The 27,129-nt window shown below is 60.3% G+C and overlaps 2 protein-coding genes across 10 annotated transcripts in view; both read left to right on the top strand.

Moving 5' to 3' along the window:
- Positions 1-16,928, top strand: part of PEMT (phosphatidylethanolamine N-methyltransferase) — a 77,923-nt gene extending 60,995 nt beyond the window's left edge. For 7 of the 8 annotated variants that reach the window (XM_012436983.2, XM_012436985.2, XM_012436987.2 and 4 more), the window contains 5 exons: positions 1,622-1,737; positions 9,972-10,117; positions 12,991-13,102; positions 16,211-16,285; positions 16,643-16,928. In XM_012436983.2, the coding sequence (XP_012292406.1) occupies positions 1,622-1,737; positions 9,972-10,117; positions 12,991-13,102; positions 16,211-16,285; positions 16,643-16,700 (507 nt within the window). In that variant the 3' untranslated portion in view covers positions 16,701-16,928. The remainder of the gene's footprint in view (positions 1-1,621; positions 1,738-9,971; positions 10,118-12,990; positions 13,103-16,210; positions 16,286-16,642) is intronic. The other variant, XM_012436988.2, reaches the window with a different exon arrangement.
- Positions 16,929-24,966: 8,038 nt separating this feature from the next.
- Positions 24,967-26,904, top strand: RASD1 (ras related dexamethasone induced 1). Of its 2 annotated transcripts, none has more exons than XM_012436980.2 (2): positions 24,967-25,469; positions 25,681-26,904. In XM_012436980.2, the coding sequence occupies exons 1-2, from the start codon at positions 25,184-25,186 to the stop codon at positions 26,232-26,234; spliced, it is 840 nt and encodes a 279-aa protein (XP_012292403.2). In that variant the 5' UTR covers positions 24,967-25,183; the 3' UTR covers positions 26,235-26,904. The 2 variants fall into 2 exon arrangements, with proteins under 2 accessions (XP_012292403.2, XP_012292404.2); XM_012436981.2 differs by having other exon boundaries at positions 25,134-25,469; positions 25,755-25,932.
- The last annotated feature ends 225 nt before the right edge of the window (positions 26,905-27,129 follow it).

Raw genomic sequence — 27,129 nt, 5'->3', positions numbered from 1 at the left:
CGTTACACAAAGTTAAAGCAGCCAGACACAAAAAACCATGTGGCATGTTATTCCGTTTATATGAAACGTCCAGAACAGGCGAATCCATAGAAACAGAAAGCGGTGTGTGGTTGCGAGGGGCCGGCCGAGGGGAAAGGGGAGGGGCTGCCGACGGGGGCGGGGCTTCTACTGCGGTGGTGAAATGTTCAGATGATGGTTGCCCAACTAAAAACTACTTTGAGTTTTATCTCGAAACTGGCACGAAACAAAACAAACAAAGCAGGCGGTGGTCCTGGGCCCGTGGTGCTCTCTGGAGGCTGCTTCTCTTCTGCCCCCACCCCACCCCAGGCATTCCCAGCAAGGTCACTGCAGCCCCAGCCCACCCTCCCCTGCAGCGCTCATTTCTTCTTCCCTTTGAGCTTTCCGAAGTCAGCAGCGGCCACCTGCTGAGAGCTGGACTAGGGCCTGCTTACCTTCTGGGAGAATTCGTAGCAGTGCCAACAGCTGATTGAGGGGACGGCCCAGGAGCTACCTCCCTCACCTCTCCTTCCTGTAAACTTTGGCGTCCCCCCATCCTCCTCCCCCCCACCCCAGCCTGCCACTGCCAAGGAGCTCTGAGGACAGGGCCCAGGACTGGCCAGAGGACTCACTGGGGAGCCACCTCCTGGGAGTCAGTGGCCTTGGGGCAAATGATCGCTAATCACTCTCCTGCTGCAACTGCCGGGAAAGGCAGGTTCCTTTGGGAAGTGGAGCAGGAAGCAGTCATAGCTGGGGCTGGGGTGGAGATAGGTGGTGGCATGGCATCTCCGCTGGGAGCAGGCCTCTGAGACCCTTCCTGTGCACACAGGTGCCGGTTCTGGGCCCGCAGGTAGCTTGCTCACATGACTAGAGCCCAGCCCCGACTCCAGGCTGCACGCTTGTCTTTTGCATCCTCCTTGCCCTACCCTCCCTTCTTTCCGCTCAGTCCTCAGTGTCCTGGGCCAGGCCCTGGCAGTGACCAGCTCGGGACTGTGGAGACAGCAGAGAGGCAGGAAGAGCTCCCTTCTCTCCACTGTTGGTGGCCAGATATTGAGATTCCAGATGTGATTAGTTTGAAAAAACAAAAGGATTCTGAGGCTAAAAGTCACTGTTGGAAAGTCTGTGTCTTGGGAGGAGCACTCGGGCAGAGGGAGGAGGGTGAGGGGTATTCTTTTCCTCGCTTTGCCCCCATGATGGACACTTTGTGAGGCCCCAGCGGGAATCTGGGCCTGCAGTCCTGGGCGCCTCTGGCAGTTCTGCTGGGGCCACGGTAGGATGCACTGGGCAGCTCCAGGCAGGGCCTGAGGTCAGAGCCCATGTGACTGCCCAGGGATAGGTGTTCTCAGCCAGACATCGCTTTCTGCCTCTTGGTGGGTTCATGGCTGTGTCTGGTTGAATGGTTGTTTCCAGAAGGACCTTGTTGTCTGTCCAGATGAACTGAGCAAGGGTGAAAATCCCTCTGGAACTTGCTCTAGGGCAGATCATTCTTGGCTGAGGTGCACGTGGTGGTTGCTTCCGTGTAATTTTCCTTCCTCGGGAATGCAGAGAGGGGCGTGTTCTCCCCACCCCCGCCCTGGAGTCTCCCCAGCAAACATCTCTCTCTTGTTCTCTGCCCACGGTTTAGGTTGCACGATGGGAACACAAGACCCGCAAGCTGAGCAGGGCCTTCGGGTCCCCCTACCTGGCCTGCTACTCCCTGAGCATCACCATCCTGCTCCTGAACTTCCTGCGCTCACACTGGTAAGCACAGCCCTCTCCCTGGGGAGCCCAACCCCTAGGCTAGCGGGAGGGCCGCTGTTGGTGGTCCGTCGTCTCTCACCATGCGGGAGCCTTGAGTCTGAGCATGCAGGGGTCAGCTCTCAAAGCCACCTGGAACAGCAAGCCACCTTACACCTCTCGGCCATTTAGACTCCAGCCAGCCGAGGAGCTCCAGTGACCTCAGGAATGGGGGGATGTGATGGGGGACAAGGGACAATGCCTGGATGGTCCCAAGGTCACATCCCGACCTCTGCTGTGCAGCCAAAGCTGTTTTAGGAGTCCCCTACAGGAAGTGCTGGGTCAGAAGGCAGACGCCGGGTTGGGAGCCCTCTGGGGTCAGGCCTGACTGTCTCTCCAGGTTAGACTTGAAAGCTTCTTTGAGGCTGGGCTTGGTGGCTTACACCTGTAATCCTAGCACTTTGGGAGGCCAAGGTGGGCGGATCACCTGAAGTCAGAAGTTTGAGACCACCCTGGCCAACATGGTGAAATCCTGTCTGTATTAAAAATACAAAAATTAGATGGGCATGGTGGTGTGTGCCTGTATTCCCAGCTACCTGGGAGGCTGAGGCAGGAGAATTACTTGAACCCGGGAAGCGGAGGTTGCAGTGAGCTGAGATTGCACCACTGCACTCCAGGCTGGGCGACAGGGCGAGACTCCATCTCAAATTAAAAAAAAAAAAGTAAGCCTCTTTGCCCATCTCTGGACTTGGGGCAGGCACCTTCCTGCCGTCAAATGAAGTGGTCAAAACAGAGGAACTGGAAGTAGATGATGAGGCACAGCCCACTGCACTTGGGAGGAAATTTGTCTGCCCAGACACCAGGCTGGACATGGCCCTCCTGCATGGAATGTGATGGCTGCAGGTGACCTGGGGATGCGGGCTGTGCCGGGCAGCTGACCTCATCTCTGGTTCTCTGGTCTCACCTCCCACAGTGCCCTGAGAATCATTGCACATGGCAGATCTTGGGCTAAACGTGGACCACATGGTTCTTGAAAAAATGAGAAACTAACTGCGCCAGTTTTGACTTTTTGGGACAGACCAGAAAACCTGTGTGTGACTGGCCACACCCCACGTGGAGCACTCATTGGGGCCGAGGCGCAGCTCCGCTCCTTTGGACGGGGCACGTGCAGCCTTGCTCTCCCCGCTGCCCTTGGCCTCATCTCCCCCGGACCAGCCTGGCCTGCAGGCACTAGGTGCACACAGGAAGGGGCCAGCAGATGCTCCATGCCGGCACGTGCGGAGCTGGGGCAGGCCCAGCTGCTGGCCAGGCCCCTCACACACTCACTGAGGGTGGCCCAGGCCTTCCCCCTCCGTGGCCAGGCACACTTGCTGCCTTCCCATCATCATCGTGGGCTTGGCCTTCCTGTGGATGAGCAGCGTGGTCAGGGTCCTCCTGAGCTCAGCCATCCGCACAGGATCCCTGGCTCCTGGCCTTTGCTTCTTGACCCTTTGTCTGTAGGCCTGGATGGGTATCCCAGGGTTGTGGTCCTCAGAGGGGTGTGTCCCCTAGCACCTGCCCTGGGTTGAATTATGTGACGAGGCTTCCCCAGAGAGGCCTTTTCACCCCTCAGAGGGCAAGGGGCTTGGCCCGTGTCCCTGCCTCAGGGCTGTGGGTCTGCATAGCCTGCGTGCTGACAAGCTCCTCAGCTCTCCGGCCCTGGGGAGTATGTTCATATTTGTAGACTCTGGGTGGAGAATAGTCCCATTGTGCAGATGGATGAAGCGAGGCTTGGCAAGAAGCAATGGTTGGCCTGAGGCTTTACAGCTCAGGGAGCCCAGACAAGCAAGGGTGGGAGAACAGGCAGCCTCCAGCTCTGTGACGGCTTGGGGAGAAAAGACTCCATTCATTTAGGCCAGAGGAACCTGTCAGGCACTGGCACCACCCAGGCTGTGTTCATGGGCATGGGCTGTCAGGGGATGGGAGATAGGCCTCTCTCCCACGCCTGCTGTCTCTTGGGCCACTGGCAGAGTGTCCCTCCTTACCTGGGATGGGGCTCTGGCTGCATCGGCAGGACCGTGGGAGCCTGCGCCTTCCAGACCCCAGGCCTCCGCACTCCCCGCCAGCTGGGAGGGAGGGGGCTGGTGCTGGCGGACTGAACTGCTTGGTGCTCGGAGCCCGCCACAGGAACAGCGAGGCTGAGGACAGGCAGAGGGCTGGAGAGGGTTGAGACTCAGCCCAGGGCTGGCATGCTGAGTGATTCCCCCACCCCCACTCCCCAGATCATGCCGGGGCTGCCATCAAGGCCACACAAAGCAGGAGGAGTGGGATGGAGCCCACAGCCCTCACGGCTCCAGGGACAGCTAGGCCAGGCCAGGTGACTGCCCAGAAATAGTGGCCAGTGCCACAAGGCAGCTGCCTCCACCAAGCCCCTCCTGCCAGCCGTGCCCCTGGGAGTTGCTCTGAGCCTTTGCTGAGTTCTCACTTCCTGCCAAATCCCATCTTGCGCTAGAAACGTCGAGCTTCCTTGAGTGCTTCCCATCACCTCCCTGCTGGTCCAGCAGCCCAGCCTGTGATCTACCTGACCCTGGAGGTCTGCCCCTGTCATCTACCCCTTTTCAAGGCAGAGAGTAGAGGGCAGTGGCAGGGGCCATCCTTCCTCCTCCAGGCCCCAGCCCGGCGCTGTGTGTACCTAGGAGACCGGGGGACAGGCCCACCCACAGCCCAGCTCCAGGCGAGTAGACAGCAGCAAAGCGTTGTCTGGTTTATTCTGGGAACCCAGGCCCTGGGCATCCTCCTAGGGTAGCTGGAGGAAGTCAGTTTCTTACAGATGGCAGCTCCCAGCTTTCCCTCCACTCCCGTGTGACAGGCACAGCCAGGCTGAGAAGCTGCATCCTGGCCTCGGAGTGCGGCCGTCAATCAGGAATCTTCCTCGACTTGGTGGTGCTCCCATGCTGGGCTGGGAGGCACCTGGAGGGGCAGGGTGGTCCCTGGAAGGTGGTCTGGGTGGGTGGGGTGTAGGCAGGGTCCTGGCTGAAGAAGCGTTGTGACTGAGGCCTGGAGGAGTGAGCCGGGTGGGGCCTGTGAGTCTCAGGAGAGGGCGACCCCCACTCACAGGCTGGGCAGCAGCGGCAGGGCAGGTGGGGACACACCTCAGTGTTCTGTGCACTAGAGGCCATGGGGCAGGTGCGACCCCATGGGATGCTGGACTTACCCCAGGGCCCATCTCCCCAAGGGAAGTCTGTTTTCAAAAACTCCCTGATGGTTCTGAGGCCAGGCCCTCGGGCACTGTGGCCCTGGATGAGGCTGGCACACATGGCCCTCTGTCCCGGTGGCCACATGTCCTGGTCACTGCTGCATCCCAGTGCCTGGCCGGACCTGCTCCAGGTCGAGTGACTGCATGAAGGAGGGAGGGCATGGAGCCGATGGGACAGTTTGCTTCCGATGGAGAGATGGAGGGCTGGACGTGTGCAGCGTCCCGTGGCAGAAAAAAGTGACTCCTCCCGTCTTGGCAGAACAGGCCAGGATTTTTAAAGAGCAAAATTTTAGAGTCTGCGGACTGGGAAGCAAAGCGTATTCATTTCCTACTGCTGTGTAACAAATTCCCACAAACTTAGCGGCTCAAACTATACAAACTTATTACATGACAGTTTCTGTGGCCAAGAGGCTGGATGGGGGCGGGGTCTTTGCTCAGGGACTCCCCAGGCTGGAATCCAGGTGCCTGCCCGGTGTGAGCTCACCCAAGGCCGGGTCCTCCATGCTTTCGGGTCTCGGGCAGGACGCAGGTCTTTGAGGCTCAGCTCCTGGCGGCCTCCCCGCAGCTCAGCAGGCAGCTCTGCGGCTTTGGCTTCGGGTCTCTCTGGCTTCTAGACCCTTTGGGAAAGGCCTACCCCGGGTCACCTCCCTTTTGATTAACTCAAGGCCAACTGATTAGGACCTGAATTCCATTTGTGAAATCCCCTCACCAGAGTGATTCCCTGAGAGCAGGTGCCTGGGGCAGTGGTGGGGGCGGGGTCCATTCGGGCAACGGGACAGTAAGACAGGGTGTAGGGGCGGGGTCTCAGGGCCCAGTTAGGACAGGGAACCCAGTGTAGGCTTTCCTGGGCATAAGGGGGCCCAGCTGCTGTGAAGGGAGGAGGGAGAGGGGCTAAAAGAGTGGGTTCCAGGCACTGGTAGAGCAGGCCAGGCCGGTGGCTGAGGGGCTGCAGCTGGGAAGGCAGGGAGAGGCACCCTACTCGTCCCCAAAGCACACACCGCCAGGAAGTCTGGGAGAGTGGGTGTCAGCCAGGATTCCCAGGTGCAAGGGGCCCTGGGAGACAGTGCTGGCCTTGGCCTGCCCTTGAGGCTTGAGCCTGCCCCACTGTTCCCAGGTTGTGATGAGGCGGGAGAGCCTACCATCTGTTTCCCTGTTTGTAAACCAAGACAGACCATCCCTCAGCTATTGATGGGTTTTGGAAACACTTTGGAAAGGTGACGTGTGATTCAAATGCTCAGAATTAGTGCGGCGTCGAAGCCCTAAATTCAAGTCCCTTGATGATTTCAGGGAGTGCATAGATGAACATTTTTTGTTTTAGTAGTTACCTGCTTATTTTAATATGCCTTGGAAAAGAAATGAGCCCATCGGACAACTCATTTCATGGCTAGCCTGGTTTAGCTGAGACGGAGTGGAAACAGCGAGTCACTCCAAGCCTGGGGTGAAGCACGTGGAGTACCCGGCACGCAGGCCACGCTTGGATATGGACGGTGTTGGGGAGGTGCCCCAGAATGTCCAGAATCAGGGAAGTGTTTCTGGTCGGCAGCAGATAGAAACGACACAGGCCTGTGCCGGGCGGGGCCCTGTGCCAGTGGCCTGTGGCCTAGTGTGTGGCCCAGGACTGCCGGCTGGGGGCAGAGTGGGGACACTGAGGGCAACGATGCCTCCTCCCCACCCCAGGGTTTCCGGGATTTTATGGGAGCAGAGTGCAGACAGCCTCAAATCACATTAATGACCGAAGATTCAATCCAGGTCTTAAAAATAGAACCCAAGGCAAATGAATGAGTCTCCCTCCCCCACCCCCAGTGCAGAATACTTCCAGGAGAAATTGCGTCCTATTACCTCATTCTGTTAGGGAGCTTGTGGTCACAGAGCTACTCATCCATCCACTAATTTTCCCTGTGGAATGGACTGACTGTGCTTTCCTGGCTTAATGAAGGAGCTAGAACAGTGTCAATCGCCTAATTGGGGTCATGCAATTCCAGTAAGCCTGGAATCTGGAATCTGGAATGAGTGTATTTGGGTAAAAGGAGCCACCTGATGAGGACGGCAGGCAGGCAGCCCAGCCCAGTTCCTCTGCTGACTGAGCGAATGACCCACAGAGCACTGTGCCGGGAGCCAGCCCAGGCTGTCATCTCAGAGAAGGGAAAGGAAAGGCCCCAGGACTGGGGACCCAGGCAGGGGAGCAGCTCGGGGGCTGGGCGTCAGGTCTGGGGCTGATCTGGGGCCTCTCCCACCTGCTCCCTGGCCCCAGATCTGCCCTTCATCAGGAATCTGCTTCCAAACAGATCTGATTTTCCTACTGAGCCATGCCCCTAGGGAACCTGGGCCCTGAACACGTTGGGCTTCAGGTTGGCCACACCAGAGGGAGGAGGTTCCCTTTTATCTGCTGCCTGCTTGTGTGATGCAGACGAATTCTGGCAGAGGAACCCTGAGCATGGGGCATGGACCCAGACCCTGGCTTAGGTCTCCGCAGGAGGGGGTAAGAGCGACAGGGTCTCCCTCCAGAGTGACCCTCCAGCGTCCTTGGGCCCGGCCTCAGCGCCCACCCGCTATTGCAGCACACTGACGGGACTCCCTGGTTCTGGATTTTCCACAGCAGGCAGAGTGCATTCCCAACCCTGCCGGGCTGAGGCCTGCACCTGGCAGGCTCCTTCAAGCCTTCCCTGCTCCACGCCCTGCCCCAGACTCTAAGGCACACCAACTTGCTGTTTCCTCTTTCTGGAATGCTCTCCCCTGTCTGTTTTCTGGTCCCCACTGCAGTGGCAGCCAAGGAGCCAGATGCCTGCAGAGGAGCCATGCTCCTGAGCAGAGCGGGGACCCTTCCTTTCCCTCCCACTCCACTGTCTGCAGGCAGGAGAGTGGAGGGTGCCAGGCAGGGGAGGTGTGCCTGGCTCATGGCACTACACTGGGTGTGCATGTAGCCATCTGACTCCATGGCAGCCCGTGACCCTGAGCCAATCCCAGAGGCTTGGCCTGGAGCTGCAGGGTGACCCTGAGCCCCGGCAGCAGCAGGATCGGGGCAGGGCACTGGTGGGTGGAGAGCTGGGGGTGTGGGCAGCGTGCCCTGACACCCAAATGCCGCTGTTTGACAGGTCAGTGTGCCTGCCTCTGCCGCTGGGTCCTGGTGGGTTTGTCCAGAGGCCATTCTCCCTTTCTCCCCGGCTCCTTCTCTGCTCTGGGAGATGGGAGGAGGAGGGAGGAGCAGCTGCTGCTTCTCTCCCGTCGATGAATATGCACTAAACTTGGTTCTGCAGCCCAGGCCAAATGCTGGAGTGGGGGGTGGGGTACTCAGGGAAGGAGGGGCAGCTTCTGTTCCCCAAGAGCTCCCAGTTAGCTGGAGGAAGGAGTTCCAGGGAGGCATAAAGACTTGTCTGGATGTCCTTAGCTCAGCATAAGGAGTTTCGCAACAATCTGAATTTACCAATGGATCAAATGAGTGGATAAAGATGGGGCTTTGATCTGCTTGAAAGCCTGGCAAACAAAGATACTTCATGGCGGATGGACGGATGGTTCCATTCACTGATGGATGGATAGATGGACAGACGGATGGAAGTGTGGGTGCACAGAGGATAGACTGATGGATGGAAGGATGGGCGGGTGGGTGGGTGGTGAGCTGCCCCTGCTGTGAGATGCCGTCTGCAGACTGGGTGTCAGGCGTTGCCCTGTGTGAGGCAGCAGAGCTCCATATCTCTTCTGTGTTGTGATTATGGCGAGCATGGGAAGTGCACATTGGGTCACACGTATCTGTGCTCCCACACACACCCTTTCCTGTAAAAGTGCTTCTCATCTGGCACCCGGGGCTGCCTTCCCACCAGCGCCCACTCCCTTGTGATGACCAAAATGGGATGACTATGATAGCAGCCGGTCTGGAGGCTCAGGTCCTCCAGTTGGTGCCAGTGGACCGAAGGCCTGGTGCATCACCACGTGCCCAGCCCCTGTGCCCTGTGCCCTGCCTGCACCAGGCCTGCAGTTCACTGGAGCCAACTGGAGGACCTGAGCCTTTAGACCCACTGCTATCATAGTCACTCCCTGTTGGTCACCCCACTGCCTTTTTTTTTTCTATGAGACTGAGTCTCACTCCATTGCCCAGGCTGGAGTGCAGTGGTGTGATCTCAGCTCACTGCAACCTCTGCCTCCCAGGTTCAAGCGATTCTCCTGCCCCAGCCTCCTGAGTAGCTGAGATTCCAGGCACCCGCCATCATGCCCAGCTAATTTTTGTATTTTTAGTAGAGATGGGGTTTCACCATGTTGGTCAGGCTGGTCTCAAACTCCTGACCTCAAGTGATCTGCCCACCTTGGCCTCCCAAAGTGTTGGGATTACAGGCGTGAGCCACTGCACCCAGCCCCCACTACCTTTTAACAAGGCCTTCGGTGTTTTGGCTCCAAAGGAAGCCTAGTGGGGGAGTTCCAGTGTGGAGGAGGATATCAATGGCCCCCAACGTGCCTCTAAATACAAGTCAACCCACCCAGGATGTGGCCAGGCCTGCAGGGGCTGTGGAAGCTGAATCCACAGCACAGAGCACGCTCCAGGCCTCGGGGCACTGAGTCTGTTGGGGAATGGGACGCCTAGGGCTGCGCTGCAGCCTGGCACCTGCGTCTGTCTCAGCCTTGCTTTCCTCCATGGTGTGAGCTGCTCACGGGGCAGGATGAGCATTGGCAGCTGGCGGCCTTTGGGCTGCACCCAGCCTGCCCACGTGCAGGTCTAAAGTGGAGTTCACGAATTGTCTATTTCTAAAAATTAGGATATTTCACATATGAGTCAGGATTTCTGGCTTCTCTTGAAAAAATAAAAAAAATCTGGCAGTCCTGGGCCCCTCCCTGTTCCTGTCACCTCCCTTCCAGGTGGACCAGGCCCCACCTGCTGTCTGCTCCACTCACTCCGGTGCCTGCCTGGCCTGGCAGCCCTGGGCTGGCTACTCTCTGAGGGTCCCTGGGGAGGGGGCGAGAAGGTGAGGTCAGCCTCCTCCTGGGCCGTGACATCGTCCCTGGCCTGATATCCTCCCTCTCCGTCCCCTGCCCGCAGCTTCACGCAGGCCATGCTGAGCCGGCCCAAGATGGAGAGCCTGGACACGCCCGCGGCCCACTGCCTGGGCCTCACGCTCCTGGGAGTGGGCATCGTGCTCGTGCTCTCCAGCTTCTTTGCACTGGGGTTCACTGGAACCTTCCTAGGTAAGAGGCTGGGGTGACCCTGAGCAGGCCCGCTGGAGTCCCAGGGAGGAGCAGGGTCAGGTGGCTGCCACCCTGCTGTCCGTGACATCGGTGGGAGTGCTAGGGACCCCACTCCATCGGGGCATCCTCCCTCCTCCGTGGTTAGCACGGGAGGCTGGTCTCCAGCAGCTCCTCTCAGCCCAGGCTGCTGAGTGGCTGCCTCCTGGGAGTCAGGACAGCTCCTGCTCTTCTCTCCAGCTAATGAGGATGCACTAAACACCCGTTCTGCGGCCCGGGCTGGTGCCGGACTCCTTGAGTCCGGCACCAGCCCCAGCTCCCCCTTGCCGAAGGCCCTCAGGCCCCGTGGCACAGAAGGCTAAGGTGGTGGTGGTGAGCTGGCCACCTCCACGGCATCTCCGGCTCTGCCTTGGGCAGCTCCCAGCACATGTGGCCTCAGGCCAGGCAGGATTGCGGTTTGTGCCGTGTTTGGCAGCATGCAGGGCTGGCGTAGGTATGGGGAGGGGTGAGGGGTGGAGGGACATTATCCTTTCCCCGTTCCCGTCTGCCTGTGGCTGAGGTGCTTTCATGCTGTGAGCCCAGTGCTGGCCTGGCCAGACACCCACTGACCCTCATGATGACAGCAACTTCCAGCTCCTTGGAAGCTGGGAAAGAAAAGCAGCCATGGGAAAGCTGGGGGGGCAGGGGTGGGGGACAAGAGGGGGCCTTCAGAACCGGGAAGGAGAGAAGGAGGCAGCCCTGTCCGAAGGGAGCCCCTCCCAGCGAGCAGGGAGTTGGCCCAGCTAGCCACGGTGCCCCCGGTCTGCCAGGGTGGGGGGGCCCACGTCTTCCTCTCCATCAGCCCTGGCCTGTGCTGGAGCTCGGCAGGTCATTCGGCTTCAGTGGCCTCATGGCCTCATGGGACCAGCGGAGCTCCCGGGCCTGCCTGCCATCTTCATCCCTAGATGCCGGCTGCAGCTTCTTTGGTCCAGCCCCGAGGGCACCGTGGGCTGTCACAGGTGCTTGAAGCTCTCCAGGAGTCTGCACCCAGCAGCAGGGTCCCCCAAGGGAGGAAGTGGTGTCTGTGGGTGCACCATTCTGGATTGCCCATGGCCAGGCCTCAGTGGGACTGTGGGGGTCACCTCCAGGTGGTTCAATGCTTTCTGCTCAGGCAGGAGCTAGAGGGAGTTTGGTCCAGGCAGGGGGCGGCAGCCCGGGGCATCTGGATCTGCCAGGCAGGGGCAGGTGCAGGCAGGTAGGGAAGAGGAAAAGGCCTTGGTGCATGGAAAAGGAGGTTGAGGGCAGAGTGGCGGGTGGCTGGAGAGAGGGGGGCAGCTGGACTGGCCACACAGGCGCTGTGGGTCAGGACAGGGCTGGAGGGTGAGCCGAGGCCCCAAAGACCATGCAAGGGGCTGAGGCTCCATCCCCAGAGAGGTGGGAGCCATAGAGGGGGTCCCAGCAAGGAAGAGGTTGGACTAATGGAGCTGGGATCAGAGGTGGGGCTCAGGAGGAGCTGTGGAGGGCGGAGAGAGCCACACAGGGAGGTGGCTCCGAGCTGTGCAGTCAGGTCCTGTGGGAGAGCAGCGGCAGGGAGCGGCCAGGGCTCCGGTGGATCTGGGCAGGGAAGGCTACAGGCAGCGTAGGGAGAGCCAGGGTGGTGGGCAGAGCCCCTCGGCAGTGTAAGAACCAGCTGGGGGGCCCCTGGACAGTCAGAGGGAGGGAAGGAGTCCACAGACACCAGTGGCCACAGCCTCCCGGCGGCCCTGCCAGCAGACATGGCCTAGAAACCCCGGGGCCAGCAGCGCGGCATGTAGGCAAAGGTGGTCACTTCCCACTGTGACTCAGCCGGAATTGGGTTTCTGTGCCATCCACCCACACCCCGCTGCCCCACTTCCTGCTTCCCGGGAAGAAAGAACTTTCCAGTGGTCCTGGGCCCTGCCTCGTGTCCCCAGATGGTGACGCAGCTCCTAGACCCCCCTGCCTGTGCTGCCCATTGTCGGGCAGCTGCCCCACTTCCTGCCTCGGATGGAGCTCCATTGTCCTCCTGGAGGAGAGACAGATGAGAGGTTTCTGGGGACAGAAGGCTGGGAGGGACGAAGCCGCACCCTTTATGGAGCGGTTACTCTGTCCAGTGGGACTGTCCTGTGTGGGCCTGGGACAGACACTGTGACTGTGATCCCAGTGCCACCTTATGGCTCAGAGCAGCCCTGCCAGGGGACGCCTTGTGGCCGTGCGGCTGACGGGTGCATGGCTGGCTTGTCTGGAACTGGCTGTCCGATAGCCACCCTCTCTCCACTGGGTCTAGCTCCTCTGGGCAGCTGGGTAGGAAAACAATATTACCAGGGCTGACCTGCCAGAGTGACGGGAGGCGTGCCATGGCCAGGCCCTGGTGCCAGAGCCACATAGCCTGGGGCGTGGAGCAGAGCAGCCCTTTGCAACCAGCTGAGGCCCCCAGAGGGCGAGGAACTCACCAGAGCGAGGAGTAGCAGGAGGTAGGACAGGAGGAGGAAGGTAAAGAGGCCACATGAGCAGAGGGAGAAGGGCCCGGGGAGGAAAGGAGCTGTCTTCGGAGAGCAGGGAAAGGCATTGCAAGGGAGGGAACAGCATGTGCAGAGCCAAGAAGAAGAGGAAGGCCAGCGTGGCTGGGCCAGAGCGTGCAAGAAGAGGAGGAGTGGGGTGGGGGTGGCGCTCAGCCCCTCAGTCCCTGGCCCCCCACTCTGCTGTCCATGTGCCGGTTGGGTCCCTCTGACTGCCCACTGTTGAACCCCTGGAGTCTCCTGGAAGGCAGGGCCCTGTCTCACCTGTAGGTCCGCCACAGCCCGCTCTGGGGCCTCCCTCAGTGATGGCGTGGCCAGGGCTGTCGATAGCCCAGGGACCCTGCCTTCCCTCATCCACAGGTGATTACTTCGGGATCCTCAAGGAGGCGAGAGTGACTGTGTTCCCCTTCAGCGTCCTGGACAACCCCATGTACTGGGGAAGCACAGCCAACTACCTGGGCTGGGCCATCCTGTGAGTACCTGGCTCGCCACCCCTTTGCCCTGCTGGCCGCTGTTGAGGCCTCGGGGGCCGGGGCCCCTGCAGAGAGTGAAAGGAAGAGCGTGGGACGAACATCATTTGCGGTGGCCTAGGGCGCCCTGGGTCTCCCTTTCTCAGAAGCGTCTTATCTATGGTAACAGAAAGAACACCCCAGAACGGGGTGGCCGGCTTCTCTAGGAGGGCTGGAGTGCGGAGGCTCCAGGGCCGCAGGCAGGTCACAGCCGCTCAGCTCCGCTCCCGCTGCGCAGAATAGCCGCAGACGCAGGAAAACGGATTCACGTGCTCGGCGGCAGCCCAGCTCCACTTTCAGACACCGGGGCCTCGATTTCAATTCATTTTCATGTGTCATGAAACATTCTTTTGATCCTTTGCTTTTAACTGTTTAAAAATGTAACAGGTGTTCTTGGCCCGTAGGCTGTAGTTTGCGGACCCCTGTGCTGGGGGATGGCAGCAATGGCCCAGGAGCTCATTAGAGATGAGCCCTCACCTGGCCAGACGCTGACCCGGCAGGGACCCCTGCAGGCCTCCCGTAGCCCATCTGTCTCTCACCTGCCAGGGCCTCAGAGATGGGCCTGCAGGTGTCTGAGCTCCCCAGCATGTAGGACCCCGGCAGGCCCATGTGGACTAGAGGACCCCAAAGGAGTAAACAGTGAATGTCAGGAGCAAGATTTTCCTCCTGGCTCCCTGCCCTCAGCGCTGGGACTGTAGCAGCTGGGGTTGGAGACAGCAGAAGCTAGAAGGTGGGTTGTGGGTCTGGCTGGACCCACCCCGCCCCCACCCCACGTCCAGGCCAGGCAGTTCCCAGGGACACCTCCTGCCTGCCTTCTGGCCTGGCCCCTCTGCCTGAAGTCAGGCAGTGTGTTCCTGAGGCCCCAGACTGTGTGCACCCAGGCTCCCCCACCATGGAGCACCCCCACTGGGGACACAGGATGAGCCCAAACTCAAACAATCCCCCCACCCAGGTCGTCCCTGAAGGCTTAGGGTTCCCAGCACACCTGGTTCCCCTCCTCTGTGTGTGCACACACATGCGCGTTTGCACTTACACGCTGTTCCTTTGCCCGGAACCCTCCCACTTATGCCCCTTCCAAACCCCATGTGAGGTGTCCCCTCCTCCAGGAATCCCTCCCTGACTGTCCCCCCTCCATACCTCCCCAGTGACTTAGTTTCCCCAGCAGTGCCTTGTGCCCGGAGTGAGAGTCACCCTTGGGCTCAGGGCTGCCAGGCCAGGGCTCGGGGGAATGCATAAGCTGCCTCCTGAGGCCGTCAGCCACACGGTGTGCTGGGGGATGGCAGCAATGGCCCAGGAGCTCATTAGAGATGAGCCATTACCTGGCCAGACGCTGACCCAGCAGGGACCCCCGCAGGCCTCCCATGGCCCGTCTGTCTCTCACCTGCCAGGGCCCCAGAGATAGGCCTGCAGGTGTCTGAGCTCCCCGGCAGGTAGGACCCCAGCACGCCGGTGTGGCGGTGAGCCGGTGCCAGGGGACAGATGGCAGAGGCGGTGGCTGGGCTGTGAGGGGCAGGGGGCCTCCTGCTTCGTGTTGTGCAAGAGGGGGCTCCTGTCCCCCTCGGCACCCACAGTGGGGTCGCTGCTGGATGCCAGGCCTGGAGCTGGAGCCTGGGCTTGGACCTCTGCTGTCCTTATGTCTGCCCTGTCTCCTGCAGCTCCCAGTCAGGCAGACCAGTGTGAGGTCCGGGGGTGAACGGCAGTGGGCAGGGCAGAGGGTCCCTGCAGGGGCCACAGGTGTCCTCCAGCCCTCACCTTGGTCCAGCCCTGCCTGAGGCTCTTCTGATGGTTTGGCTGGGGAGGGGGCAGCTTGGCACAGGCGTAGGCAAGGAGGGCACAGCCCCTGGCCCAGGCCTGCCCATGTCCCCTCTGTGCCAGCAAGGCACCTCCTTCCCTCCCTCCCTCCCTCCTCCCCGGCAGCAGCCCAGCGCCTGCGGGAGCTGTGGGATCAGAGGTAACTATAGAAATAGATTGGGGGACAGCTTGACGACAGCTATTTCTGGAAACCCAAGGCAGCTGCGCCCGGGCTCTGCGCTGCCGTCACTGACGAGCTGCCGCTGCTCACTGGTGTGGTGGGGTCAGGAGCTGGTCACCAGCAGAGAGCCCCCAGCAGTGCTCCATCCAGCCTTGGGCCTACTGCACATTCGGCATGGAGCCTCCCGTCCTCTGGGCCGGGGCGACTAGGGGCCCCTGAGTGTGGGGCTGCTGTCCCACCACCCAGGAGAGCCCAAGCCGGGCTGGGTGTTGAGGGCTGGGTGGGACGGCAGCCTAAGCCCCTCCCCTGCAGCCAGATCCTCCCAGGGCATGGCCATGGGCTGCACCTCCCAGGGCATGGCGGGGGCTGGGCCTCAGGGTGGACCCAAACTGGCTTTGGGGGACCCTGGACCCGTTTCTAGAAAACAGTCTTCATTCCTCAGAGCATGGTTTCTGGGGGCAGGGGAGCACTTGCTGTCCCAGAACCTCCTTCTGAGCTAGAATGAAGTCCTAGCCACTGGGACTCTTCTCCCTGGGCCTGGAGACCCAGAAAGAAGGAGCAGATCCCTCCCTGGGGGGACCCAGCCAGGCCGGACAGGCAGGCAATGATGGCAAATGGATCAGGACAGAGAACATGGAGACCCTGGTCCTGGCACAAAAGCCAGACTTGGGGCCAGTCGCCGTGGCTCACGCCTGTAATCCCAGCACTTTGGGAGGCCAAGGCAGGTGGATCGTGAGGTCAGGAAATTGAGACCATCCTGGCTAACACGGTGAAACCCCATCTCTACTAAAAATTCAAAAACTTAGCCAGGCGTGGTGGGTGCCTGTAATCCCAGCTCCTTGGGAGGCTGAGGCAGGAGAATTGCTTGAACCTGGAGGCGGAGGTTTCTGTGAGCCAAGATGGCTCCACTGCCTGGCAACTGAGCAAGACTCGATCTCAAAAAAAAAGAAAAAAGCCAGACTCAGGAAGGGGCAGTGCTGCCTGGGCCCAGGTTGGTCAGAGGGCCTGGGTCACAGCAGGAAGGGCCAGCCTGGGCAAGTGGGCGGTGGCCCTGAGGACCCTGGCTCTAGCCAGGCCTGACCTGCCTCTGTCCCTGCAGGCACGCCAGCCCCACGGGCCTGCTGCTGACGGTGCTGGTGGCCCTGACCTACATGGTGGCCCTCCTGTACGAAGAGTGAGTAGGGGCTGTGGTGGGTGGGGGCGTGGCTACCCGACTGGCCCTGTGTCTCTCTCTAGAACCTTTCCCTGTGGCCAGGGCAGGCTCAGGACGGGCTGTCGTCAGCCAGGCCATTCCAGGGGTCCCAGGTCAGAGCAGCCACAGTGGGGCCTGTGGGACCCAACAGGCAGCCAGACGGTCTCCCCTCCCTCCTGCTCTCTGAATGCTCCAAGCCAGTTTGCCCTGTCGGCTCTGGGGAATGAAGGGGGTTCTGGTCCCCGCTGGACACCCTCAAGCTAATGGAAGCAGAGCTCTGGTGTAGGCGGTGGGTCACCCCCAGGACCTGCTGACTGCAGCCTCTCCCTGCTGCTGCAGGCCCTTCACCGCTGAGATCTACCGGCAGAAAGCCTCCGGGGCCCACAAGAGGAGCTGATGGGCTGCAGCAGCTTTGCTGGAGGCCTGGCTGGCCCCCTGGCCTGCCCCAAGTGCCAGGCCCTGCCAGGGAGAGAATGGCGCTTGAGCTGTCAGGGCTCACCCCGGGCGTGGGCTGCTCCAGTGCCTTAGAACCTGCTGCCTTGGGGACCGTGGATATGCCACCACGTGGCCATTGAGTCCCAACCTTGACACATTCCGACTCACCAATAAAGGCACTGTGACCCCAGCATCTGCTCCAGCCTCTGTCTGTCCACATGGGGAAGGAGCAGGACTAGGGCCCACGAGCGTCAGGCCCAACAGCTCCCGGGCCACACGGACCCCCAGCTTCCTCTCAGAAACCTCAGAGCTGAGGAGTGGGCACCTCTCTCCAGGCCTCCAAAGAAGGTACTTAGGAGGCATTAGGGGCTCACCTGGTCATGGCTTCACCCCCAGGAGACTTGGTGTCCTGTGTCACCTGCTCCCACCCCTGCCTCAGCACATCCAAGGCAGCCCCTCTGCTGCCTCTTCCCTTGGGGATCAAGCCCCATGTCAGCCCGAGTGAGGGTGGAGAGGTGTGGCCATGCTGTCCTTGGCCACCCCGTCTAGCTGGCAGATGACACCGTCATTCTTTTTTTTTTTTTTTTTTTGAGACGGAGTTTCGCTCTTGTTACCCAGGCTGGAGTGCAATGGCGCGATCTCGGCTCACCGCAACCTCCGCCTCCTGGGTTCAGGCAATTCTCCTGCCTCAGCCTCCTGAGTAGCTGGGATTACGGGCACGCGCCACCATACCCAGCTAATTTTTTGTATTTTTAGTAGAGATGGGGTTTCACCATGTTGATCAGGATGGTCTCGATCTCTTGACCTTGTGATCCACCCGCCTCGGCCTCCCAAAGTGCTGGGATTACAGGCGTGAGCCACCGCACCCGGCCGACACCGTCATTCTTAAATGAATGGCCTTGTGCTGACTGGCAGCTGGACACATGTTGGCACCCTGTGTCTCCATATGGGGGTGGGGGTGCCGCGGCTCACCTGGGGGAAGCAAGGCACAGTGACCAGGAGTGTGGGCTTGGGCATTGCCACCAGGGCTCCTGAGGTGGAGAGGAGTGACCCTCCCCTCTTCTCCTGGCACCCATGTGGCCACTTTCTGCTTTTATCCCAGTTCTGCTCCAGGTGGCGGGGTCACCCCTCAGTCCCCAGGACTCTAGGCCACCTGACTGAGGCAGGTCGGGGACTTCTAAGCTTGGAGAGCTCTGGGGTGATTTTCCTGAGGGTGGGGTCCTCAGCCCTTCAGCTTTGGTCAGCATTACCCCTCAGGGTCTCTCTGTGAGCCCTGAAGGCCAGTCAGGGGCTTCCGGAGGCCGTGTGGGGATCAGGGTTCTACGGGGAGAGACCTCCACCTGTTCCAGCCTCTCGCCTCTTCCAACTGTGACCTGAGGCTGGCCACTGTCCTCCTCTAGCTCCGGGGGTCCTCAGTCAAGCTCAGGGACAGTGGCCGAGGGCTGGCTTTCCCTTGACATCCCGTTACTGCCATGGCCTGAATGGACATTTACAAAGCGCCCTGGCTCCAGGATTCCCCTGCTCACCCCGTCAAGGTGGGCTCCCCGGCCGCATTCCTGAGCCGTCCCGGCAAACCTGGCCCTCTCCTCCGAGGGCTGGAGGGGGCTTCGAGGAGACTCACCCCCCAGCACAGGAGTCCCCAGGCCAGAGCTGTCAGAAGTCACGGGGCTTCCGAGGAGTGGACCTGACCCTTTGATCACACAGCCTCTTGCCCCACTTCCTTGGTCCCCAGGGCACTCGGTGGAGGCAGGCTGCCAGCCCTGAACTCCTGTTGCCCCAGCCCCAGCCCCCTCGTCCCTGGCCCTGGGCAGGTTCCCCAGCTTCCTGCTCTGCATGAGGAGGTGGGGTGGACGATGGTGCCAGGGCTGCTGTGCCAGGCTGACCCTCCCTGTGTCCTCACTATCCCAGGTGCCCAGCCAAATGGGCCCCACAACCCAGGCAGGTGGCCCTAAGGGTCTGGGCCGCAGAGCCCCTCCACCCCTCAGCTGTGCCGACTCCTCCTCTCTCTGAGCCTCCCATGTCCCCAGCCAGGATGCTCAGCCTGGGATTCGGGCCATGGGCTAGAGGTGCCGGAAAGGCTCAGCCTGAGCGCTGCCATGTTCCCGGCAGTTCCCTGGTCCCCACCACCACTCCCTGTCGGTCCCAGCCCCCACTGGGGGCTTTATTTTTAGGTTCCACTTACTCAGCACCCAGCTGTGTGTGTAGCTGGAGGAAGCCTGGTTCCCTGGCAACCAGCCTGCTCAGTCCAGTGGGCCCCTCCCCTCGGGGCTCCCACCTCCTACCCACTCCCCCCTCACCCTTGGGCTTCACCCTCACACCACCACCCCCTGCCAAATGCAAATGGGATCAGGACACCCCCTCAACTCCCTGTTGTCCTTGGAAGGAAGTCTTGGTCCATTACCCCGGGGGCCCAGGACTTATTCTCTCTCCAGAGCTTGTCCCATCGAGACTTCCTTCTCTCCATCTGGGCTCCTGCGATGTGCTCAGGTCTCAGATCACCTCTGCTTATCCCCCGAGTGCGTCTACCCTCGCCACTCTCTCCACCTGGACACTCCTCCCGTCTATCCATCCATCCATCTGTCCATCCAACAATATTGAGTCAGTCCTTCTATGACACAGGCAGGGGACTCACGCAGCAATGAGCATGGTTTTCATGCCCTGCCCTCGGGGGCATGCCACCGCTCAGGACAGGCCACTGCAGGATGGGGACAGGGCGGGATGTTTTCATCTCATTGCTGCCATGATCGATCTGCGTCCTCAGGCTCCTCGGAATCCTTGCTGGTGAGGTGAGTTTTGAAGTCAGATCTGGGATGGGCAGGTGTCAGGAGGTGAGGTGGTGGGATGGGTGAGGCGCCTTCTCGCCCAAGGGAACAGCACATGCCCCGGCTGCGGTGGGCCAGCCCAGGAGAAGGTCGAGGGCCCCAAGCATCCCTTGAAACAAGCAGGCCTGGTGAGGGGCTCGGGTTCCCGAAACAGACGGAGTGTGGGGAAAGCGACAGATCCCCCTAGCTGCAAGGTAGAAACAGGGTCTCCTACACTGGTGGGAAGGCCTCCTAGAGGGTTGTTCTAGGCAGAGGTGCTGGTGCTGGGCCCTTGACAGAGGCGTGAGGTGGGAAGAGGGGACATGAGAGATGTGTAAGGGGGAGAATGTCCAGGATTTGGGGGTGAATGAGGGAACAAAGGGGTGTGGCCCCCATGGTGGGCAGGTCCAGGGGAACTGGGAGAGATCCTGAGTTCCTCTGCAACAGGCAGGTGGCTGCCGGGTGCCTGGAGAGGGCCGGGCTGGAGCTGGTGCCTGTTCACCAGGGGGCGGGGTCCTCGCTTCTCAACCTGGAGCCCACAGTCCTGCCACCCTGCCAATTTCATGGTTTCATCTCAATTATAATTTTAACATCTTTATTGAGATATAATTCACAGCCATACATACAATTCACCCATTCAAAGTGTACAATTCTGTGGGTTTTTGTTTATCCACAGAGTTGTGCAGGCATCACCACAATCATTAGAACATCGTCATCACTCCCCAGAGAGACCCCGTACCCCCAGCTGTCAGCCCACACCTCCTCTCCAGCAGTCATCGCCACCAAGCCACTCTCTGTCTCTATGGATTTGCCTCTCCCGGATGCTTCATATAAATGGAATCAAGGCATCTGTCCTTCGGGGTCCGGCTTCTCTCACTCGGCACTGTGTTTTTGAGGTCCAACCGTGTAGTGCCATGCCTCAGCACTCTTCATTTTTACGGCTGCGCAATATTCCACTGTGTGGATGGACACACTGTGTTTATCCATCAGGCAATGGACACTTGGGTTGTTCGTACCTTCAGGCTGTTGCGAAGAATGCTGCTGTAAACACTTGTGGACAGTTTTTGCGCAGACACATTTTCATTGCTTTTGGGCAAATAGCTAGGTGTGGAATTGCTAGGTCACATGGCAGCTCACGTGTCGGACCTACACTACGGAGCTTCTAGCCTGTTTTTCACGGCACCTGCTTCCTCTTACATGCCTACCTTGATGATAATTTTTTATTTTTATTTATTTTTGAGACAGAGTTTTACTCTCGTTGCCCAGGCTGGAGAGGAGTGGTATAATCTTAGCTCACTGGAACCTCCGCCTCCCAGGTTCAAGTGATTCTCCTGCCTCAGGCTCCTGAGTAGCTGGGATTATAGGCACCTGCCACCACACCTGGCTAATTTTTTGTATTTTTAGTAGAGATGGGGTTCACCATGTTGGCCAGGCTGGTCTTGAACTCCTGACCTCACGGGCTCTGCCAGCCTCGGCCTCCCAAAATGCTGGGATTACAGGCGTGAGCCACCATGCCTGGCCTGTTTCACCTTCTTTCAGCCTCTGAGGGACCCCTGAAGGCTGGCAAGGGCCAGGCTGTGGGAATGTGCTGTACTGGGGTTGAGGGCAGTGCAGGATTCACTTCTTCAAATTCCACTCGCAATACTCCGGGCTGGGGACCGGAGCAGGAGAGGGCTGGGGCTGTGCTCCGGGACTTTCAAATTCCACTCCACAGTTGGGGAGGAAGGGCACAGGGTGGGGCTGGGCCAGATGGACACTGCACATGCTGACCCTGCAGCCCCTCCTGTGTAAAATGGCCGTCATAGTCATGCCTGCTTTGTGTATACAGCAGGTGCTCAGGCAATGCCTCCCTCGTCACCCATGGAGCTCCTCAAGGTTTTCTCTTTGGCTTCTAGAATCCAGAATCTGTCTCAGGGCTTGAGGGGCATGAGAGGCGTCTGGTCTGACCGGCCCTGCCTCTGCTTGCACAGGTGCTCACCCCCTCCGCCAGCGCCTCTGCACACACAGCCTTTGAGGACGGCCTGAGCCGGCAGCAAAGCTCCGTACATCCCGAACCTTGGATCCTGGGGCAGGGCCGGGAGCCTTGGGCTGAGCTGGCTTCTGCTGGAAGGGTCTGCTCTGCCCACAACAGAGCTCATCAGAGTTATGATCTCAGCTTGCTGAGGGGAGCCTGTCGGAGGGAACCCAAAGCCAGCTCTATTTGCCCCTTTCCTCCTCTTCCGGGGGTGCGGTGCACCAGGGTCACACAGGACGCAGCGCACCCCAGGGCCGCCTCTGTGCAAGGCACTGGTGATGGGCTCCGGCTACACAGGCCGGCACGGCAGTTCCTGTCACCCGAAGTGCCCACTTCTGGCCCTTGAGTAGACTCTGTCTCGGGACACCGCCACAGGCAGAGCCCTGACGGGCTGCCCAGCATTCTCCTCTGGCCAGCTCTCAAGAACTTCCTAATTGATCTTTGCCCTCAGACGAGGCTGTGTGGCTGGCGTTTCCTGCCTGCGGGGGTGGGGTCGAGCGGCTCACCCCCAGACCATGCCCGGCATTTCGTCAAAATTTTAAACAGTTGCCCTCCCCTCTGAGCAGGAAAATCTCTGTGCTGCAAGTAAGTACTATTTACAGACAGGCTCACAGCCTCCTAAACGATGTTTGTTGTCTCCTGCCCCAAACACACAGAAAACAGAATTATCTGCTGGAGACAGTGTGGGAGTGTGACGGGCCTGGACATCCAGTGCCCGGATGGCTGGCAGGGCCCGGGCGGCGGGAGCGCTGGGAAGCCTGGCTGCACGTGCTTCCTCTGTGTGGGGCTCCAGGGTCCAGGGGCAGATGGTTCTGCAGGTTGCGAGTTGTCCCTGCTTGTCTTCCAGCTCCCAGCCCTCCCCGGCCTCTCTGATTAGCCAGCCTAGGGCAGGGCCTGGCATAAAGTTACACAGGCAAACCCCAGAAGAAGGAAAAAGGACACCTGCATTAACGAAGAGCCGGGTGGCAGAGGCTGCTCGGGGATAAGGCTTCCTTCGTGTAGTTGGGAGTCTGGCCACATGGGGACATCAGGAGATGCCACCCCACAGGACTGGTGGCTAGGCTGTTCTGGGTGTGCCTGAGAGAGGGCCTGATCCCAGCGTGTGTTTCATTCTGGCCCTTTCTGAAATGGTTTGGATTTTATTACTTTTGTAATAAAAAGAAAGAGATACCCTTTTAAAAGAAAAGAGGAGGGGAGAAACAAGGGGCCTTGCTTGTGACAGTGAGGTACCAGAGGCCACCTCCGTGACAGGAGGCGCTCTGGGGCATTCAGAATGGGAACCCAGCATCCGTAGGGCAGACAGCTGTGCACAGATGGTACCAGGAATCATTGTGGCTGAAGACTCAGGCTGGACCAGTGCCTGCCAGTGTCATTCATGTTCCTGATTTAAGAGGCCAGCCTGGACACTGACCTGGGGAGAGCTGGGCTGTGACCCTTACCCTCAGGCCCTCCACTTTTATCAAATGGACTCTCTTGGAACTAGAGTCCCAGGAGGCAATGGCTGTGTGGGGTCCACCTTGGTCATCAGTCACCCTAAGTTACAGCCTGGCTGCCCATGCAGTGCCGTTGTGGGTGGCACAGGAAGGCGGTGCTCAGTCTGGAGGTGGTTCAGGCCCGTACCTTGACTGAGCCCCCCATGCACCCTCAACTGGCTCCTTTCTGCAGTGAACACCCGGGACCGCTGCACACTGCAGCCCGCTATCCAGGGCCAGGGATTCGTTTTTCTCCCAGTCTCTGGCAGACATACCTCAGATGGGGAGGGAGGGGAGCCTCTGTGGGGGCAGGAAGCAAGAATGGTGAGACACCAGCCCCAGGGGCCTGTCAGATAACTCCTGCGTAAGTGACACCAGGAATCAGAGCCAGGCCCGGGGCCACTGACATTTCTTAGATCCAGCTGATGAGCCCTTGGATGTGCACTGTGTGACGTGTGCATTTGAAATATCTGACAGTAGAGTCAGGCCTGGGAGAGACGCAGGGACTCTGAGGATGCGGGCCCAGCTGGGCTGAGAAACAAGTAGGAGTGTCCTGCAGCAAGCGCCAGAGCAGGAGGGGCGAGGGTAGGCATGGGTGGGAGGATGGCAGCCACCACACTGCCCACGGAGCACCATCACCTGACTGGTGGGCTGGTGGAGCTGGGTAATGGCGCCCTAGGTTTCTCCTAAATCAGATGTGGCCAAAGCAAAACACTGAGCGCACAGCCTTGCCTGTAGTGGCCGGGAGCAGTGGCTTCCTCAAGCGCTCCGGGCTGAGGAGCAGGCTGCAGATAGCTTATTGCCAACGTTCAGCAACAACACCCCGGGACTCCTGTCACTGATCAACCTCGCGTGCGCTTGAATGCACCCCCGCCAGGCCCCATGGATCAATACTACTGTTATTGTCGCGATTGCCACGCCCCGCCCTCCTAAACTATTTGCATGTTTTCATCCATAATCACGGAACCAGAATTACCATCTTCCAGAAGGGAAAGCTGAGGCCCAGGAGAAGGCAAGAGGCTGTGCTGTGCTCCCATGGCTCACTGTGGCTTTGAGCTCCGGTTCTCTCAGCTAGACAATGAGGTCGGCCCACGTGCCGCAGAGTAAAGATCCAAAATGCTACAGGGGAGGGGGGGCCGCTGGCTGCAGAGCCCTCCATGCCACAGAGCATCTCTGGCTGGAAGAAAGGAGGAAGCTGAGGCCTGCAGCAGAGCGCGAGGTTGGGGACCGCTCTTGCTGGGCCCCAGCCTGGCGCTCCGAGGCCCCTGCCCCATCCCTCCCGCTCCTAGCCTCTGTTCCAGCATTGCGCGCGGCGCCCGCAGCCTCCCCGCGCCACCGGCCGTGCCCTCTGCTGCCCTCTGGCGGCCAGAGTGCGCGGTGCCGAGCTCCGCGCCAGAGGCCCGGAAACCCGTTGTCAGCCCGGCTTCCGTCTCCCGGGAACAAGCGCCGGGCTGGGGACCGGAGCGGGAGGGGGCTGGGGCTGTGCTCCGGGGACTTCAATATACGTTCCGCGCAAGCCCCCAGCAAACGCTGGTGCTCTTACTGGGTTACTTACTAGATCTCTCTGGGGAAACTGAGAACCAAAGAAAGTGAGTGTACGCGCGCGAGAGGAGCTGGAAGGGGTGTCCTTGTCAGAAGTCGCAAAGGGTCAGGGGCACCGCGGAGACCAGAACCCCAACTCCCCTGCGGCCGCCGAGCCCGTGGCGGTGGAAGAGCGCAGAGTCCAAGCGCCTCCAGCCTCAGCCCCACCCTGGACTCAGTTTCCCCCAGCCCCCGCGCCCACAGAGCAGGAGCGGGGCAGCGGTCGGCGAGGTCGCCGGGGCCGGGAGCGGGTGCGGGGGAGGCGGGTCCTGTGGGGCGTGACGCACCGAGCTGGGAGGGCCGGGGCGGGGCGGCCACGCAGGCTGTATATAAGGGCGGCGGCCGGGCGCAAGAGCCGCTAGCGAGTTGCCTGTGCCCAGAGCCTGGGAGACTCTGAGCCGAGCCGAGCCCAAGCCGAAGCCCAAGCCCAGCCCGAGCGAAGCCGCAGCCCCAAACCCGAGCCGCGCCCAGCCCGAGCAGAGCCCTCCGGCCGCTCACCCGCGCACCGCCCCAGCGCCTCCGGCCGCTCTCCGCCCTTCGCTCGGCCCCGCTCCCGCCCTCGCGGCCCCTTTGCCCAATGAAACTGGCTGCGATGATCAAGAAGATGTGCCCCAGCGACTCGGAGCTGAGTATCCCGGCCAAGAACTGCTATCGCATGGTTATCCTCGGCTCGTCCAAGGTGGGTAAGACGGCCATCGTCTCGCGCTTCCTCACCGGCCGCTTCGAGGACGCCTACACGCCCACCATCGAGGACTTCCACCGCAAGTTCTACTCCATCCGCGGCGAGGTCTACCAGCTCGATATCCTCGACACGTCCGGCAACCACCCGTTCCCCGCCATGCGGCGCCTCTCCATCCTCACAGGTGAGCCGGGGGCCGGGCAGGCGCGGGAGGAAAGGGCGGGGAACCTTCAGCCAGGGCAGCCCGCGAGCGTCGGTCCCGCTGCCGCGCGCCGAGTCGTGCGCTTCGCGCTTGGAGAGGCCAGCGCGCCCCGCGCGGCCCCGAAGTCAGCCCAACTTGTCCCCTGGACGGCCCCCCTCACCTTCTCCTTTTCTGCTCTCTGTGCCCCCTCTAGGAGACGTTTTCATCCTGGTGTTCAGCCTGGACAACCGCGACTCCTTCGAGGAGGTTCAGCGGCTCAGACAGCAGATCCTCGACACCAAGGCTTGCCTCAAGAACAAAACCAAGGAGAATGTGGACGTGCCCCTGGTCATCTGCGGCAACAAGGGTGACCGGGACTTCTACCGCGAGGTGGAGCAGCGCGAGATCGAGCAGCTGGTGGGCGACGACCCCCAGCGCTGCGCCTACTTCGAGATCTCAGCCAAGAAGAACAGCAGCCTGGACCAGATGTTCCGCGCGCTCTTCGCCATGGCCAAGCTGCCAAGCGAGATGAGTCCGGACCTGCACCGCAAGGTCTCCGTGCAGTACTGCGACGTGCTGCACAAGAAGGCGCTGCGGAACAAGAGGCTGCTGCGGGCCGGCAGCGGCGGCGGCGACCCGGGCGACGCCTTCGGCATCGTGGCACCCTTCGCGCGCCGGCCCAGCGTGCATAGCGACCTCATGTACATCCGCGAGAAGGCCAGCGCCGGCAGCCAGGCGAAGGACAAGGAGCGCTGCGTCATCAGCTAGGAGCCCCACCGCGCCGGCGGCCACACAACCTAAGGAGGACCTTTTTGTTTAAAAGTCAAATCCAACGGCCCGGCCCGGCACTCCCCGTGCGCCGCGGGCCGTTAGCGCGCGGACCGGACTAGCGTCTTCCCTCCCCGCGATCCGCCCCCAGCGCTGGGGAGGCGCCACTGAACCAAGAAGGGACGGTCATCTGCTCTGGAAGGAAAGAGAACTGGCCAAGACTGAGACTACTCCCACCCCTACCCCATCCCATCCCCACAACTTGGCAGGGTGGGGGGCAAGGGCCCAGCCGAGAGTGGCTTTGTCTTCTCAAAGACCTAAGACTGAGCACGGGGTGGGGGTGATATGAAGTTATCCAGCCTGTTAGGCTTCAAGAAACCGTCCTGCCCGGCTTGAGGGTCAGGACCCACGGGGCATTATCTTGTCTGTGATTCCGGGTTGCCATGACAGCTGGCAGAGCCTCTGCCCTCCCGAAACTAAGGGGGGCTGGGTCAAATCATAGCCAAGTGACTTGTTTACATGTGAGTGAAACTTGCACTTTAACAGTAGTTCCGGTGTCGACACAGACACCAACAAAACCTTACCCTGGTGTTTATACTGCGTGTGTGCGCGTGAGGTCTTTATTACTGTTGGTTTTTTAATATACAATAAAATAATTAAAAATGGAAAACCGGTTTTTGTTTGCTTTTAGAGATGGCTGGAGGCTGAAAGGATAGGGAGAGGGAAGGGGCTGGGCTTTGACTTCTGAGGAACTAGAACTTACCCTACCTCAGAACTGGAAAATACCCTGCCCTTCTGAAAGCAGCTTTGGCCGCCAGAAAAGCCCTAGGTGCCTGGGGCATCTATGCAGGAGATGGTTCCCTACAAAACCAGGACTAATGTGAAGGATTTCAGG

This window comes from Aotus nancymaae, unplaced genomic scaffold (assembly GCF_030222135.1).
Source record: "Aotus nancymaae isolate 86718 unplaced genomic scaffold, 86718_ANA_hifiasm-v0.15.2.pri h1tg000018l, whole genome shotgun sequence".
Classification (NCBI taxonomy): Eukaryota; Metazoa; Chordata; class Mammalia; order Primates; family Aotidae; genus Aotus; species Aotus nancymaae.
This window is presented reverse-complemented; position numbering and strand designations above follow the sequence as displayed.